The 15,576-nt window shown below is 37.1% G+C and overlaps 2 protein-coding genes across 9 annotated transcripts in view; one reads left to right on the top strand and one right to left on the bottom strand.

The window, feature by feature from the left end:
• Positions 1–3,425, bottom strand: part of trioa (trio Rho guanine nucleotide exchange factor a) — a 140,310-nt gene extending 136,885 nt beyond the window's left edge. For 2 of the 7 annotated variants that reach the window (XM_067425802.1, XM_067425799.1), the window contains exon 1: positions 3,137–3,425. In XM_067425802.1, the coding sequence (XP_067281903.1) occupies positions 3,137–3,206 (70 nt within the window). In that variant the 5' untranslated portion in view covers positions 3,207–3,425. The remainder of the gene's footprint in view (positions 1–3,136) is intronic. The other 5 variants (XM_067425794.1, XM_067425796.1, XM_067425795.1 and 2 more) reach the window with 4 other exon arrangements.
• Positions 3,426–5,442: 2,017 nt separating this feature from the next.
• Positions 5,443–15,187, top strand: si:ch211-13c6.2 (uncharacterized protein LOC100000125 homolog). 2 transcript variants are annotated; one of them, XM_067426734.1, is made up of 13 exons: positions 5,443–5,577; positions 5,699–5,767; positions 7,785–7,809; positions 10,371–10,457; positions 10,865–11,013; positions 11,100–11,216; positions 11,313–11,346; positions 11,423–12,200; positions 12,341–12,410; positions 12,871–12,954; positions 13,037–13,138; positions 13,221–13,818; positions 13,938–15,187. In XM_067426734.1, exons 1-13 carry the CDS (start codon positions 5,518–5,520, stop codon positions 14,162–14,164), a joined length of 2,400 nt encoding a protein of 799 aa, XP_067282835.1. In that variant the 5' UTR covers positions 5,443–5,517; the 3' UTR covers positions 14,165–15,187. The 2 variants fall into 2 exon arrangements, with proteins under 2 accessions (XP_067282835.1, XP_067282836.1); XM_067426735.1 differs by lacking the exon at positions 7,785–7,809 and having other exon boundaries at positions 5,508–5,577.
• Positions 15,188–15,576: the final 389 nt, after the last annotated feature.

Genomic DNA, 15,576 nt, shown 5'->3' with positions numbered 1-15,576 from the left:
GTTTTTTGGATCACTTTGACTCGGGACATGCTACCTGCCAACATAGGATTCCATTCATTATGCCAAGCTAAGCTAGCGCCGACCCTGCCAAACTAAAACAATGCATGCACTGAGACAAAAATGCATTTGCTCACATATCTAAATGTAGGAAAGAAGTTGAATAAGCCCAATTTCTAAAAATGGTGGAGTGTTCCTTTAAAAGAACCAATTCAAAGTAATCTAAAGAACCTTTTTCCACTATAAAGAATCTTTTGTGCTAAGGAAAGATTCCATGTAAAAGGTTCTTTATGGAACCATGAACACCAATAGATTGAAGGTCATTAAAGGTAACATGTCATTCTCCTTCAAACCCAGGGCAAAGATGATTTCCTCAATGTGGAAAACAGATGCAATTCAAAGAATAACTTGGAATATCATAGAATATGGCAAATATTGGATGAATAAATTAAAAGAATCCACAAAAATTCAAACAGGAAATATGAAATTGGGGGGGGGGGGATTATGGAATTTGGAAACATTTATATTTCACAGGACCCTATAAATATGCTGCGACCACTATAAGACACTTGGTCTCATTGGGTAAGAACATTTTCATGAACAAATCATGATTTATCCAATAATTTTCATACTAAAATGTATTTACAGAGAAGAGCAGGAAAAACTGAAACCACATGTCCACAAAAATTGCATACGCTGTGTGGCCTTATAATCATGTTAAGATAAAATGTTATACAGATAGATTCACCTTATAGACATGATAGGGAAGGGAAGGTTGTGTTATAGCCCAAGCTGCAAGATTTCTCTGTATAACAATGCATATGTTCATAAGCTAATGAGAGATCTGGTATCTGTCTGTATTAAAGTTTTCCATTTCCATTTGGTGGTGCAAAAATTACCCACTTCACCTTTAATGCAGATGTCAAAAATGAGAGTTTCTCTGTATTTCTTTAGTCTATATTCTAGAATGTTGTTTATGTATGAGCAACATTAGTCCCACAACATAAACACCCATGAGACGACAAACCTTAAATCACTGATGAACCTCTATAGAAAGAGTGGCAGAACATTTGACTCGTTAGAAATAACTACAGATGTGAAAAATGTGAAGATCTGCTCGCATTACTCCGGTTTTCAGTGTCACGTGAAGCTTCAGAAAACTGATTTGGTGCTCAAGACACTATCACTGTTGAAAACAATAATTGCTGTATCAGACAGCAGACAATGAGATTCATTTCTATGGCATGTAGACGGATGATGAACACCGGGTCAAGGTGTTCAGTGAGTACAGGGGTGAGGAGGTGGAGTTAACAGAGTCTCTGAGCTGATGCATGTTCAAACATGATGGTACACATATGTGCAAAAATGGAATAATACAGGACTAACTTACACACATAAGATTAAGCACAAACAACACGCATATCAAGAAGGTGCAAAGAAGGTAGTAATATTTAACAGTAACTTAGTGGCTTTTCTAAAAAGAAGCAAGATGTTTAAAACCAAAAGCCTCTTGAGAGGTTACTGAAACAACCAAAGATTTCCGGTGTGAAAGCTGCAAGATATAGCACTTCCAACTGTGGTTTCCCTACCTAACCAAAACAAAACCACTATGCTCCTATCCCAAGAGGGCACTGCCATTTGTGTTAAAACTTATGCAACTTATCATAATACTTTAAAAACAACTAAATAAATCCTTTAGATCCTTGTTGGCTACCCAACAAGAAAAAGTGTTATAACCAGTCTAAGCTGGTTTAAGGTGGTCTCCCAGCCTGGCCAAGCTGGTGTTCAGTTGGTTTAGCCAGTAAATGAACTGGTCAATCAGAATGACCTGCTAAAAACTGTCTAGAATCTGCTTGAAACCAGCTTAGGCTGGTTTAAGATGGTTGTTTTCAGACAGGACTTCGTGACCTAGTCTCAGACTGAATATTTCCTGAATGCATTATGAAGAGGCATTAAAAAGGGTCTTGAGAATGATTAACTGGACTTGCAGATGAAAGTCCTGCTATCAGAATGAACAACAAGATGTGTCATTTATGTAATATACACGCCTGTATTATCATCATCAGATAGCTCTTAATTAAATCACTGTATACCACATTACATCTTCACTAGCATAAATATTTAGAAGCAATCTAATATTTGATTCAAATGAATATGAGATTTCATAAGCTAGTCCAAGGCAGAAGGTAATTGTCATCAATCTTTCTGCAATGGCTTTGCTAACTTAGCAACCAAATGCTACACGACTCAATCAGGTTGCAGATTAATCCTGTTTTCCAGCTAAATCCAACCGAAATAACCGCAATCGCGTCTGTCATTATCTTTTCCGTGTATAACGACCTTATAAGTTGAAGTGTTGAGCTATTCAATTGTCTTTCACCACCTCAATCTATCACACTATGCTAGCTAGTTAGCAGGGAGTTGGAGTGCCACGCCAGGTCATTGTTTACATTGCTGACTACCTTCGATTCTCAGATTCGTCTGATCGTTCATAAACTACTGATTGTCTGACTAACTGATAGTCTTGTTTTTATAAATGATGGCATTGTATTCATCCGTGCAGTATTGGATCATTAAAAAGTAGAAGGAACTGACACTTTGAATTCACTCCATTTCCTATGGCTGCCTCCAAATCAAGATAATATAGTATATTGAGATTATGAAGGACTATAATGGGGTTTGTGTGTAAAATCTGTATCTGTGAGTACAGCTAAATTGATTTATTCATAAGGTGGCCTACACAACACTAACATTTCTAAGCTCATAAGTTGCACGATTGACCCACATATATTTAACATAATGATCTCAAAGATGGTAAAATCCATAGGATGTGATTTCTGTAAATATGCTGCTAAAATATTTAACCAACGGGCAAAGTGCTTGAGCTAAAGAAACAGCCAAGTGATTTCTCCAGCTAGTTTGTTATAAACCACATTTTCAACCTAAAGAGGGTTGTCAAACCAACATTATAGATATTTTTGCATGTAATGCATTATATGGTAGGAAAAACGACTGCAAATGTGCAGTGCGATTTAACCTCCACACCCACCCCATGAGCGACAGTGCACGAACAATGTCCCACAGCCGCGCGGTGGCTCGCGCCATTCAATCAGAGTAGCCTCGCGAGTTTCGGGCTTACCAGATTTGAAGAACGTCGCTATATCGGCCGCGTCCTTCGCCGCCTCCTCGGCCCCTTCCCCCGAGCTCATGGCTGTGGCGAAAAACACAAAAAACTACTATCCAAATCTAAAGTTGCTCTTTATTTCCCCCACAGGCAGAAGGATTTGGAAAAGATGTCCGCCCCTGTGTCTGAGGAATGATCTGACACGGACGGGAAAAGGATCACTTCTGAGTGCTGGGGAACATCACAAAACCTCCTCCATCTTGGATAACACAAATTAATAGCGCCGGCCGGCGGCTCTCCCGAGCGTTGCTGAGACGGAGAGTCAGGGAAGACGGCAGGGGGCGGGAGTTTGCTTCTGAAAAAGCAGCCTTTTCCCTTTCCAGTGACCTTAACTGGGCCCTCAGGGGCCCCATAATGATTTTTTTTCGGTACAATATGATGGAATTTGAAACATGTAATTTTCCTGGACACTATAGGCTACTCTTCGTGATCATATATTTATTAGAAAGGCAATGTCTTTTCAGAATTTATTCTATCAAATCTAAAATGAATTTTGTTGTTGTAAAAAAAGAATAAACACACATTTGAAAATGAACAAATATTTTACACTATTGTATCGTGTGTGTGTGTGTGTGTGTGTGTGTGTGTGTGTGTGTGTGTGTGTGTGTGTGTGTGTGTGTGTGTGTGTGTGTGTGTGTGTGTGTGTGTGTGTGTGTGTGTGTGTGGCAGTTTGTTTATTTTATGTATTACCTGTTTTTAACTTTGGACTGAGTCTGTAATGAGGTGAGTGGCTGAGTCTGTAATGAGGTCTGATGATTTACCCTCATATTGTCTTCAGGTCATTTCTGGCTCATTTTCAATAATGGCACATTGGCAAAAAAAAAACAACAACAAAAAACACACACACACTCACTGGCAAAAAAGAACTAGCACTATTGGCTAGTTCTTTCCTAAACACCAAACTGTTTTTCATAAGTGAGGGTGAATGGATTATTGAAACAGATGTAAAACGTCACAATGAATATTTATTTTTCAAATACACAATTTCTTCATTTGTGAACATCAAGTGAATAAAACAATATTGTTATGAAATGTGACACATAGTGAAATGTCTAAACGTGATTTAAATTTAAATAACCATTGTCTCCCCATCAGTATTCAATTAATACTTCTTTTTTTAAATCATGAGACACATTGGGACCTGGATTTAGTCCTAGAGGAGGTCTCTTGGTTGGGTTTTTAAAGCAGGTCAGATCTAACTCAGTTTCTTCGAAAGGATCAATCGAAAGGTTAAAATGTTTCTCAATGTGCAGTCATGCACAAATAGCCTACTTTTCAAGTTTCTCAGTTTTCTATAATTCTCACAATATTATGTCTTTTTCTTTCTCTCTTTCTTTCTTTCTTTCTTTCTTTCTTTCTTTCTTTCTTTCTTTCTTTCTTTCTTTCTTTCTTTCTTTCTTTCTTTCTTTCTTTCTTTCTTTCTTTCTTATTAAATTAGCGATAGAGAGTTAGGCCTATATGTTTCTGTTTGTCAGTGGATGTATATTCAGTATTGCCTCCGGCAAATGTCATAAAGCTCACACTTATTGAATTACACCGACTCCTAGTGGGTAAAACTGTATGTGCAAATTTTGTAGCAGTGATAACCTGTCTTTTGGGAAAGAGCACGTGTGCTGCATTTCAGCAGAAAACTGTTCCTAGCAGCTCACCTATATTAAAATAATCAAACAAATAAAAAAATATGTCCCAAATCTGCATGCGTTTTGTTCTATGGAGCTCAAAGACAGAACAAGTCTCGGTCACTATCACTTTCATTGTTTGCTTTTTATTGTAAATGGTGACTAAGGCTGTCAGACTAACAATTTTTATTTTATTTTATTTTATTTTATTTTATTTTATTTTATTTTATTTTATTTTATTTTATTTTATTTTATTTTATTTTATTTTATTTTATTTTATTTTATTTTATTTTATTTTATTTTTAACTATTCGCACCCATCCACTAGGTGGTACAAACGTCTTTGCAGCAAATATAATTTTTACCACAGAAGAAGACAAGGACGAAAGAAGTGGCCTAACGTAAAATTTTCATTTCGTAACATTTGTTTTTAACATCACTTTAACTCCACAGTTGAAGAAAATAGATTTGTGTTGGGTAAATTAAAAGCGCAGATCGCTAATCCATCGCTAATTCTTGCGGACGAGGCGTTAACAGTCGGTGCGTCGCAAATTTGATTTATTAAGTTACGTAACGTAAACGTGTATGAAAGGTGTTGTACATCTGCTTGTTTCGTGTTTTCTGCACTGTATTTATTACTTTCTCATGTCTGTCCAATATTATATTATGCAAATATCACCCTATAAAACAATATTGTGTATTATTTTAGTTTGCAAAGATGTCGGATTTACTGACAGTGTACGACGATGACCAGGCCAACACCTTCATCGATTGCATGGTAAGCCCGTCTTATTTTGACCTGACTGCATAGAAACAGATCCTATTTATCATAACTTTATGTAAATGCATTGATGTGACTTTATTATAGACAAGTAATATTGATAACTTTCGTTCATCAGATCTGCGATAAACGAATAAGGGGCGAAACCCATTACAAAATCCACGTGACTACAGTACAACACTTGAAGGTAAGGAGAGAAAATCCAGTGTAGTGTCTGCAGGAATACCAAAAATTGTGCACTAAATTAGAATATTAGAAATATTTCTGATGGATCATGTGACACTGAAGAAGACTGTAGTATTGGCTGCTGTTTTAATCTGAATTTTTTTGAATGTATATAGAGTGAATTCAGGGTGATTGGGACACTTTTTTTCCAAGTCATCTCAAGGGTAAAATGTGTTCCAATCAACCTGAATTCACCCTATGTCTGTATTCGCTATATAGCAGTTTAGTGTTTATGTATTTACGTGTAAAGTATTATTAGTAATACATTTTTGAGTAGTTTAAGACACTAATGCTTGATTGTTTTATTCACTTTTCTGCTTCATTCAACTGTAGGACTTCCAAGAAATAGAGATTTACCTGCGAACAACCTTTTGCCTTCATTTGCTTTGTCTTGGGTACTGTATACACAGGTTATGAACAGAATACTGGTTATTCTGCATTGCTTTACCAGTCCCAAAAACTACTCATTCTTCTCTTAAAGCAGATTGGGATGAGTTGTGTGGACACTGGAGTATTTTGGAGTCTTTATTATAAGCAACAGTATGAACACAAAGAGATCCCATTACTACTAAAGCATCCTTTTTCAAAGACACTTTTCTAGGTCCATTTCTGGTTCTTTTAAAAAATGATTCAAGTGTGAAAACACCCTGAGATACCAGATGCCAGTTGTTCAACATTTTGAAGATCATACACATTTATCTTTCTGCTTTAACAAGTGTTACGGTGACATGGATCTTCATTCTTCTGAAGTGATGGAGCTGCTTGAAACATCATGTATATTCTTTTACACAGCAGCACTATAATGTGTTGCATTGTTTGTTTTTGTAGTCTGAGGGCATCCTCACACTACTCCAAATAGTTGTCATCTGCACAGAAATGTGCTGTAGTATGTTAGATGACAGCCACTGTGATTGTTGGTGGCGCAACAAGATGACGTGCTTCATTTTAAGACCATTTAAAGGCCATTGGATGTGACCATTGCATACTAAAATGTCAAGAGTTGTAAAAATCTCTGAGTTCCAGTCTGTTTGGCTGGCTGCAATGCTTCTAGGAGTCCGACTGCACAGGTTGCAGAACTTGTTGCTTTAATTTTCCAAAGTTTGTGACATTTTGTGACAAACTTTAACCTTTGAAAGTTACTCAAACGGTTTTGTTTGAGGCAATTAAACAAGCAACCCTTGAGTAGAAATATATTTTATTTATCCCTGGGAAAGAGTCAGTACTTACTACTTTTGGTCAAATGGAAATTCTGACCATATATTCTTCCCACATAGTTTATCTTTTGTGTGGAGACTGCCGTGATATTATAACTTCCACATGCTGTCGTGGTTTTCTGTCATTGTGGGTTCAAAGGACTGGACGTTAGGTAATCAAAAATGATTTCTGTCATATTTAAAATTTTGATTTGATAATTTTTTTATTTGTTTTAATATAAAATAACAGGTTCTAGCTGGAAAAATAGTGTACTGATCCTTCTTAAATCCAATAACACATTATCATGTTTTTTTCTTCCTTTTAGTCTTTGAACGATTTGTATTAAGTACATTCTCACTGGACTGTTCAGAACTGCTTTTACACTTGTGACCCATTACTCTTCAACTTTTGTGAAATTTATTATTATTCCATCTCATGAACAAGTGAAGCCCAACCTTTTGGATTGCTTCTGGAAAATGTTGATTCCTTATTCCACACACATTGACGTCCATACTTCTGGTTCTTCAACCTTTAACTTTTATTCAGAGCGATGCACAATTCAGGTCCCATACAGCTCCTGGCTTTAATCAAGAGCCCAATGATAAAATAAGGTCTCCCCATTTTGGGATTCAGACCATCTACTATCTCAACCCTCTTTGTTGCTTTGTCATTATTAACTTCTGTTTACTTTATTTCAGTATTGCAAGTAACTCCTATGAGATGAACATAAGTAAAACGTTTAATCACCTCTCCCTGTTTTTCCTCCACTGTTTATCTCTTCAAAGAAAGAGGAGTCCTTTGCTTCACAGGGTAAGTAGTAAAAATCACAACTTTGTGAGAATTTAAAAAAAAAATCGTTTCCCTGTTGTGATCAGTAAAAAAAGATCACATTTTGTTTAGACAGTTGGAATCAGTGTAATAAGATTATACTTGGGGTGTGTTCACACTTGGAAGGTTTGGTTAGATTAAAACAAACTGGTGCGATTGCTTTGTTAGGGTGGTTCATTTGAGAACGCTGCCATCCCAGACCCGGTGCGCAGCAAACAGGTGGAGTTCAACTGAAATATGACTGCAACATGGACCAAAGACATTTAAAAGAGCCAAAAACTGGATGTAATTTAACAAGATGCAACCCTAAGGACCGAATGCTCAAGCATGCCTGGTTCTTTTCATCATTGTCACTATTTGTCCATTACAGTCAGTACACGTATTGGAACTGCGTCTCCTGGAAGCAGATTTTTTGTTTTTGTATGTGACAGTCCTCAGCTGGTAAAAGTACTACCATATAAACATGCATACAAGAAGCACATTTAGTCCAGTACAAGGCATTGTTCAAATGTTCAGTAAGTTCTGCCGCAAAATAGAATTAGGTTCGGTGTTAAAAAAGAAAGAGAACCAAGACTAAATGTATCATTTTCTTTTTTTTGGTCTGGAACAAGAGGCGAACTGAACTACAAGTGTGAACACACCTTTCACAAAAAACACAAATTCTAAGTGTCCCAGAATTTTATTTATTTGCAATTGTTTTTGAGGTTATATTTTAATGTGCTTAGAAGCACAATTCTATATCCTATCAGGAAATTCAACAGAAATCTCAAGGAGTTTGTAAGTATTCAAATTGTCAGGTGTCATTCCATAGGTTTAGTAGGGTTTCCATTGAGAAAGATGTCTTCCTGCCATCAAAATGTATGGTGGCCAAAAAGCCGTCAAACTTCAGATTCAAGACTGATGATGGGAATCATCACAAGAACTGATTTTTTTTTCCCCTGAAGTAATATGAAGACGTAGCTGATATAATTTTGCTGGCAGTCAGTCGTGGATTTGAAGATGGAAGAAGAACCAGAATCTTGTTTGAATCGCAGACCTGAAATGAGAAATGCTTAAATGGAAATGGAACAGTGGATTTTTTTTTAAAGAAACAAGACTAGAATAAGAAGTGAATCAATTTCAGGAATGTAGAGAGGACTTTTTCCGGCTTTGTGCAAGGCGTAAAACGGAAATTCCAATGTATATCCGAGTGAAGGGGCTTGTCGACTGGGGGAAAAATGTAGGGTGGGACTTGATTTTGTCTATCAGGAATTGATTGGACAGTTGTTGTTTTTTCCTATTGCAAACGTCTCATGTGAGTGACCGGTGTCTGGAGGGGCAGGATTGAAACCCATCTGGCTGTTGGAAAACCTCATTGGTCAGCCTTCTCTTCTCTGACGACGTGTACATCAGTGCGATGTCGTTGTGAGGGGACACTTTAAATCATGTTTTTGATTTAAAAATTACAAGGGCAAATAAAAAATGCTGTGCACAAAATGTTTAATAAATCCTGTAACATTCTATAAAATGGTGATTTAAGAACTACATCTGAACAATGAATTCATGGTTTGCCTCATTGTTCATGTCATCCAGTGTATTTTTTTCAACACATTTATTTAAATGTGCAATGTGGGATGAATCATTTGTATATTCCCCAAAAAACATTCTACATGCTGTTAATAGCATAATGCTTCCAGTGTGGACAGCAGATTTTCTGACTTTTTGATTTCAATTTCATAGCGTTCCCTTAAAGGGGGCATTGAGGACTAGAAAAGCAAGTATTTCATACATATGATATGTATGAACAGTATCACAGGTGCATAAGTATGGATTTTTACAGCATCTTTCAGACTGATCTCAATCCTGGATGCTGTTTTGCCATAGTGATGTCAATGCTAGTGCAACGGGTGTACCAGCTCATCACCTGTGCTAAACCTGTTTCTTGCCGTGCACAAAGATGCTTTTCAGCACGACTTTTTGAACTTATTGGACTTTGATGTTGAGATCTGAGAAACCATGTGGATTCTTGAGTGGATTAGGACAATTTGGTAATGCTTCAGCATTACTCAACTATATGAGACTTAATTGTCTTTCACTAAGAGATGTCTTTTATGATTGCTGAACATTTGACGGCCTCGGACTTGACGGATTTTCATGGAAATGTGACGTTTCAACAGAAATGTATGGTAATGTCCTTTAAATACCGGTAAGAAGGATGACACGAGCTGTTATCAAAAGTCTAAATCAACATCTGCCTAACCAGAAATGGTTAATCTTTTAATGTTTGATAGAAGGTCAAATGGAAACAAATGTTGAAGCAAACATCAGCATTTTGGTGGAATCGTCATCAATCTTCATCCAATTTGTGCTCCTCAACAGTTCATGTCCTGTGGTTAGCTTGTAAATAAATAGCATTACTGTGATCTGACCTGTTTAAACAGGTACAAACTGCTTATAAAAATTATAATGCCTGACACTTTGTTACTTAGACATAGGAATATGTTTTTGTATGTTTGCAATATTTTGAAATGAACATGTTTTATGAGCTTATTCTGTCCTTATAGGAAAGATTCCGAGACAACCTCCACTGCCAGAATGGAAAGACATCGTAGAATATTTGAAATACCTGAATCTTGATGAGCCCATTATTGGTAAGATTACTTTATCACTCAAATTGGGTAAGAGACCACTGAAATAACGATGAGTAAAATGGTCTTAAAGGGATAGTTCACCCCATAATGAAAGTTTAATCATCATTTATCCACCTCATGTCTTTATTTTGTAGAACACGAAAGAAGATATTTTGGAAAATGTTTTTGCCGATACAATGAAACTGGAACTGAAATGAAATTGGGTCCACAATAACTCTGGAATTTGATACCCATTGACTTTCATTGTACAGCCAAAAACAAATACTAGACATTATTTTAAATATCTTCTTTAATGTTCTGCAGAAGAAAACCATTCATATGGAATGGAAGGACGTTTATTTTTGGGTGAACTTATTCATTATTTCACAATTGAATAAACCGCTTACTCTTCCTCCTTTTGTGTTCAGGTCTCGGCTCTCTAAAACAGATCCCAGATCATGTCACTGACGATGGCAAAGCCGTGCTTAAATACAAGTGCCGATTGTGTGCCGTTGATATGGACCTTTTTAGTATGGTTGCCCATATCGTTGGACGCAAGCACCGACAAAAATACTTGGTATGGTGGCATCGTTCCTCATTTTAATTTGAACCTTATTCTGTTCAGAGTAAAATAAAGTGGTTACATTAGATCTGTCTTATCAGGAACTGAAAAGGCCAGACTTGGTGACATGGCATGACAACGCACAGAAACAGCCAGGTCTCGTTGCCAGAGCCAAAGCTGCAGTAGTCGAAAAGCAGGAGGGATGGGGAACACCAGTGGTATTAACATATTTGTTGCTTATAAAATGATTTGTAATAGTTTTACATGAAACATCTTGAAATATAAATTAGTATTCAGCTGCAATTTCATTTCAGGCACTCAGAAGAGACCTATTTACACATTTCCAAGGTGAACATTTGACTTTTTTTTCCAATACAGAATTCCATTTTGTGTACAGTTTTAAACAAAATGTTGTACCTTACAGGACGAGATTTACAGTCCAGCGTTCATGAACAACCCCACTATGGACAAGACTTTAATAGGGAGTCACCTTTGGCTAAAGATATGCATAAACAGACGTACTTGAAAGAACAAGGAAGACCATATTATACCGGTGAAGAGTATGACCAGTATGATAGACCTAATCCAGATGATGCAATCCGCCAGCAATCCTATCCAGAAGGAAACCGACATCAAAAACCATATGAAGAAGCTGAAATGCGAGGAAGAGGCTTACGAGGGGATAATTATCCTGACAGAGCTGAAAGAGAAATGCATACTAGGTCCTATGCAGACCAGGGTGGAAGGAGTCTTCGAGAAGACTATGAAGGTGTTCTTGACCAAGGACAGTTCTCAAGAGGTGATCGACATGTGTCTATAGATGTCCAAGAGAAAGTTTATAATGAAGGCATGCCAAGAAACCGATTTAATGACAAAGACCTCCGAATCCAGCGCCCTGCAGAATCCAAATATCAGGCAGAGCAAATGGAATGTAGACGATATGCAGCGTATGAAGAGGAAAAAACTGCCACGAAACCCATGCCAATGCATGAAAGAAGCTTTCGTGATGAGGAGAGAAGAGGGACTGTCAGAGAATTGCACAGAGAGGCTTGGGACAATGCTAATGAGATGCAGGGTTACCCCCACATGCTTGATCCCAGAGATCCAAGAGCATATTCACAGGAAGCGGTTCCAGCTAAAAAGAAAAAGAAGAGCAGATTCTCTGATGCAACCGCGGAGGAAATAGCACTCGCACATATGAGGTGGCTTGTCGATCTTTTCATAAAGACGTTCAGAAAATCATACACTTTGCTGCACAGTGTTATGCAATTATTCGTATTTTTTACACCAATTTGCATTAATCTGTCAATTGTTTTTTGTTTTGTTACCATTTTTATTTTAGACATACGAAAAAACCCAGCCAAAAAGAGAAGCAACGAGGAACGCAGTTCAGAGCAAATCCTCCACCTCCGGTAAAACTGCAAAGCTACTAACCCCTCTAACACTCAATTAATATTATTTAATATTTAGTGTTGTTCAGTGGATTTTCAAGGCCGAATTCCAGTCATTTTAATGAATTGAAGTCATTTTAATAGGAATCAAGGTGATTGTACATTCCGCCTACGTGAAATAAAATTTCCCCACACAAATTTCGCAACAGGTTCATGAAAATCTTTCTGTCGACCAACAGAAAGATCCTCGGTTTGAAAGGGACTTCTGTAGGAACTGTGCTTTATACATCACTAAACTATTGATAGCAAATGGATCTTTTTTGTTAGTGAAATTTCACTATTTTGTTTCTTAACAGAAGTAGATAATGTGATAATTGTCCAGCATGTATACACCTTAATCAGCCTACAGTTGGCTTTGGCTGTCTTGCATATTTAATATTTCAAATTCATTGCAATTCTCATGTTATTCCCCTCTATACAGTCATTCAATAACCAATTTGTGGATCCTGGAAGTACATCCCAGTCCCATCTTGATCCAAAACATGAAAACGTTCTGGACATACTTGTGAGTGCACAATATTTGACCAACATAACAAAAATAACTTGCTTAATAGATTGAATTTAAACTTATTCTTTTCAAATTACAGAGTGACATCCAGATCGAAAATATGGATGATGCCAGATTTCTTAAAGAAAAGTTGTGCTCAGTTTTGAAGGAGTTCCAAGCCAAAAAATCCGGAGCAGATGGGGTAAGCACAGTGTTATCTTTTAAGAATCATTTCCATTTAATTCAGTCTAAATTATTATCTTTTTGTTATCCTTCATCTAAAGGGCCCATCTTCACAATCTGCCAGTGATCACAGAGGATTAAAGCAGACGGACCAACGCAGAGATGCCTATAAAGACCCAAGGGATGATCCAGATGGCATGTATTCAGAAAACAGAGGTTTCCAAGAGATCAGACGATATGAAAACGATCCCAGAAATTTCCAAGAATCCAGACAATATGGAGATGACCCTAGAGATTTTCGAGAGGTCCGACAAAGTGAGGATGACCCCAGAGGTCTTAGAGAGACCAGGCATTATGAAGAAGATTACAAGGAGCCAAACCGATTTGACGGTTATCCAAGTGGCCATCAAGAAACAAGGCCATACGCTGATGATCCCAGAGGATTTCAAAATTCAAGGTTACAAGAGAACCCTCAAGGTCTTCCAGAGAGAAGACTATATGATGAAGATCCTAGAGACAAGGAACAAAATTACGAAGACTATTCAAGAGCTTCCAGAGAACCAGCTCCAAGAAGAAGTCAAGAGACAAGATATTATGAAGGCAATTACAGAGGCTTTGGAAATTTTGATTCTGAAAGAAGACGATCATTTGAGCATTTTGAGGGCAGAGGCCCTGCAGGTGTTGAGAGAGGTTTTCAAGGTAAACCAGTCTTCCTGAGGAGCAGATAGTATTTACAGGATTTCAGTGTTTCTAAGAATTTGTAAAAAAAAAAAAAAAAAAAAAAAACATTCATGATCTCCTGATTGTCTTGTTTTCAGAGAGCTTTGGTAAGCCTCCTGGTAATTTCCCACCAACTTCTCTACAAGAAGAAGCAAGGATGTATGTAGGAAGAGGACAGCAGAGGTCCCATCAGAATGACCGTCAAACTGGCGATGAACCCTACGACCCGTTCCACCCATCATCCTCACCGCCTCAAGAAGCAAGCACCTCCACCAGTCTTGACAAGATTGCCTCAACTCTTCTGGAGCTTGTGGCTCGTAGATAAAGCTGATGAGTCGGTTACTTCATGATGTGACATGGTTTTAGCTTAACAATAGCCTACAGTGATTGATCTTCCAGTAAATGGAATACTTTTTTTCTGCTATTTCTTATTCCTTTTTTTAGTTTGTCATGTTAAAGGGATAGTTCACCCAAAAATACAATTCTGTCATTAACTACTCACCCTCATGTCTTTTCAAACCCAGTAAGACATTGATATATTTTTTTATGAAATCTGAGAGCTTTCTGAACCACCCATAGACAGCATTTAAAGGTCCAGACTTTCAAGGTTCAGAAAGGTAGTAAAAACAATAGTCCAAACAATAGTTGTTAAAATAATCCACGTGACTCCAGCTGTTCAACCTTAATGTTAAGAAGCGATGAGTTAAAAATACTTTTTGTTTGCAAAAAACAAAAAAATTATTCAATAATTAACTTCTGTGTCAGTCTCCAACATGGCTTGCGTTGTAAATACAGTGCTGCACTTAAGATTTTACATCAGAACGGTGGCTCACCATTGGCTGATGCTGTTTATGTGAGCACCACTAGGCATGCGTCTGATGCTGATGCTGGAGCTGGCCAATAATGGAGCATCATTTAGATGTAGAACTCCGAAGCATTGTACTGGTTTTACTATGTGAACATTATAGGAGAATGACTAAACAAACAGTATTCTTGTCTCTTCATAAACATTAAAGTTGAACAACTGTAATCATATGGACTATTTTAATGATACTTTTACCTTTCTGGACCTTGAAAATGGTAATTAAATTTCTGTCTATTGAAGGGGCAGAAAGCTCTCCGGTTTCATCAAAAATAAATAAACGTGTTCTTAAGATGAACAAGGGTCTTGCAGATTTGAAACGACATAAGGGTGAGTAATTCATGACAAAATAATTTTTGGGTGAACTAACCCCTTAAGATTTGTAGTCTAGTTTCTATCGTTGTGTGTATTGTTAAATTGTAATGGGTTTTGTTCAAATGGTTTGATGATTTTGATTTAAAAAAATAAAATAAACTGTTCAACCCAGTCTTGAATTTGTATCAGTATTTAACTTATTAAACTAACATTAGTTTTATAAAGTATAACAATTCTTGTAGTGCCCTGATTTTAAGTGCCAAACCCTTAAATCTGGGAACGTGCAAAAACGTTAGTCAGGAGTGACATTTTACCCTTGAACATTTATGCAATATGGTGCAGTAAAGGAGCTAAAATGATAAAGTCTTAACCAAACACATCTTGCTGAGACACAGCAGTCAAAGCTCTACCTAGAGTTATTTTTAGTAACTCCTTTCCCCAGAATGTCCATAATACCATCACTGATGGAAACCAAACCTGTAAAACCCGTATATTTAGTATATTCTGTCTTCAAACATCACATAACTTATGTGTAAACAACTAAAAACAAAACTGAATTC

Source organism: Pseudorasbora parva, chromosome 19 (assembly GCF_024679245.1).
Source record: "Pseudorasbora parva isolate DD20220531a chromosome 19, ASM2467924v1, whole genome shotgun sequence".
In the NCBI taxonomy this organism is placed as follows: domain Eukaryota; kingdom Metazoa; phylum Chordata; class Actinopteri; order Cypriniformes; family Gobionidae; genus Pseudorasbora; species Pseudorasbora parva.
The sequence above is the reverse complement of the archived record's forward strand: the minus strand, read 5'-3'. Positions and strand labels throughout refer to the sequence as shown.

Coding starts and splice junctions, on each gene's coding strand:
- si:ch211-13c6.2 (XM_067426734.1), top strand. CDS start 5,518: ATGTCGGATTTACTGACAGTGTACGACGATGACCAGGCCAACACCTTC. Junction 5,578..5,698: donor ACACCTTCATCGATTGCATG/GTAAGCCCGTCT, acceptor TTCGTTCATCAG/ATCTGCGATAAACGAATAAG. Junction 12,955..13,036: donor AAAACGTTCTGGACATACTT/GTGAGTGCACAA, acceptor TTCAAATTACAG/AGTGACATCCAGATCGAAAA.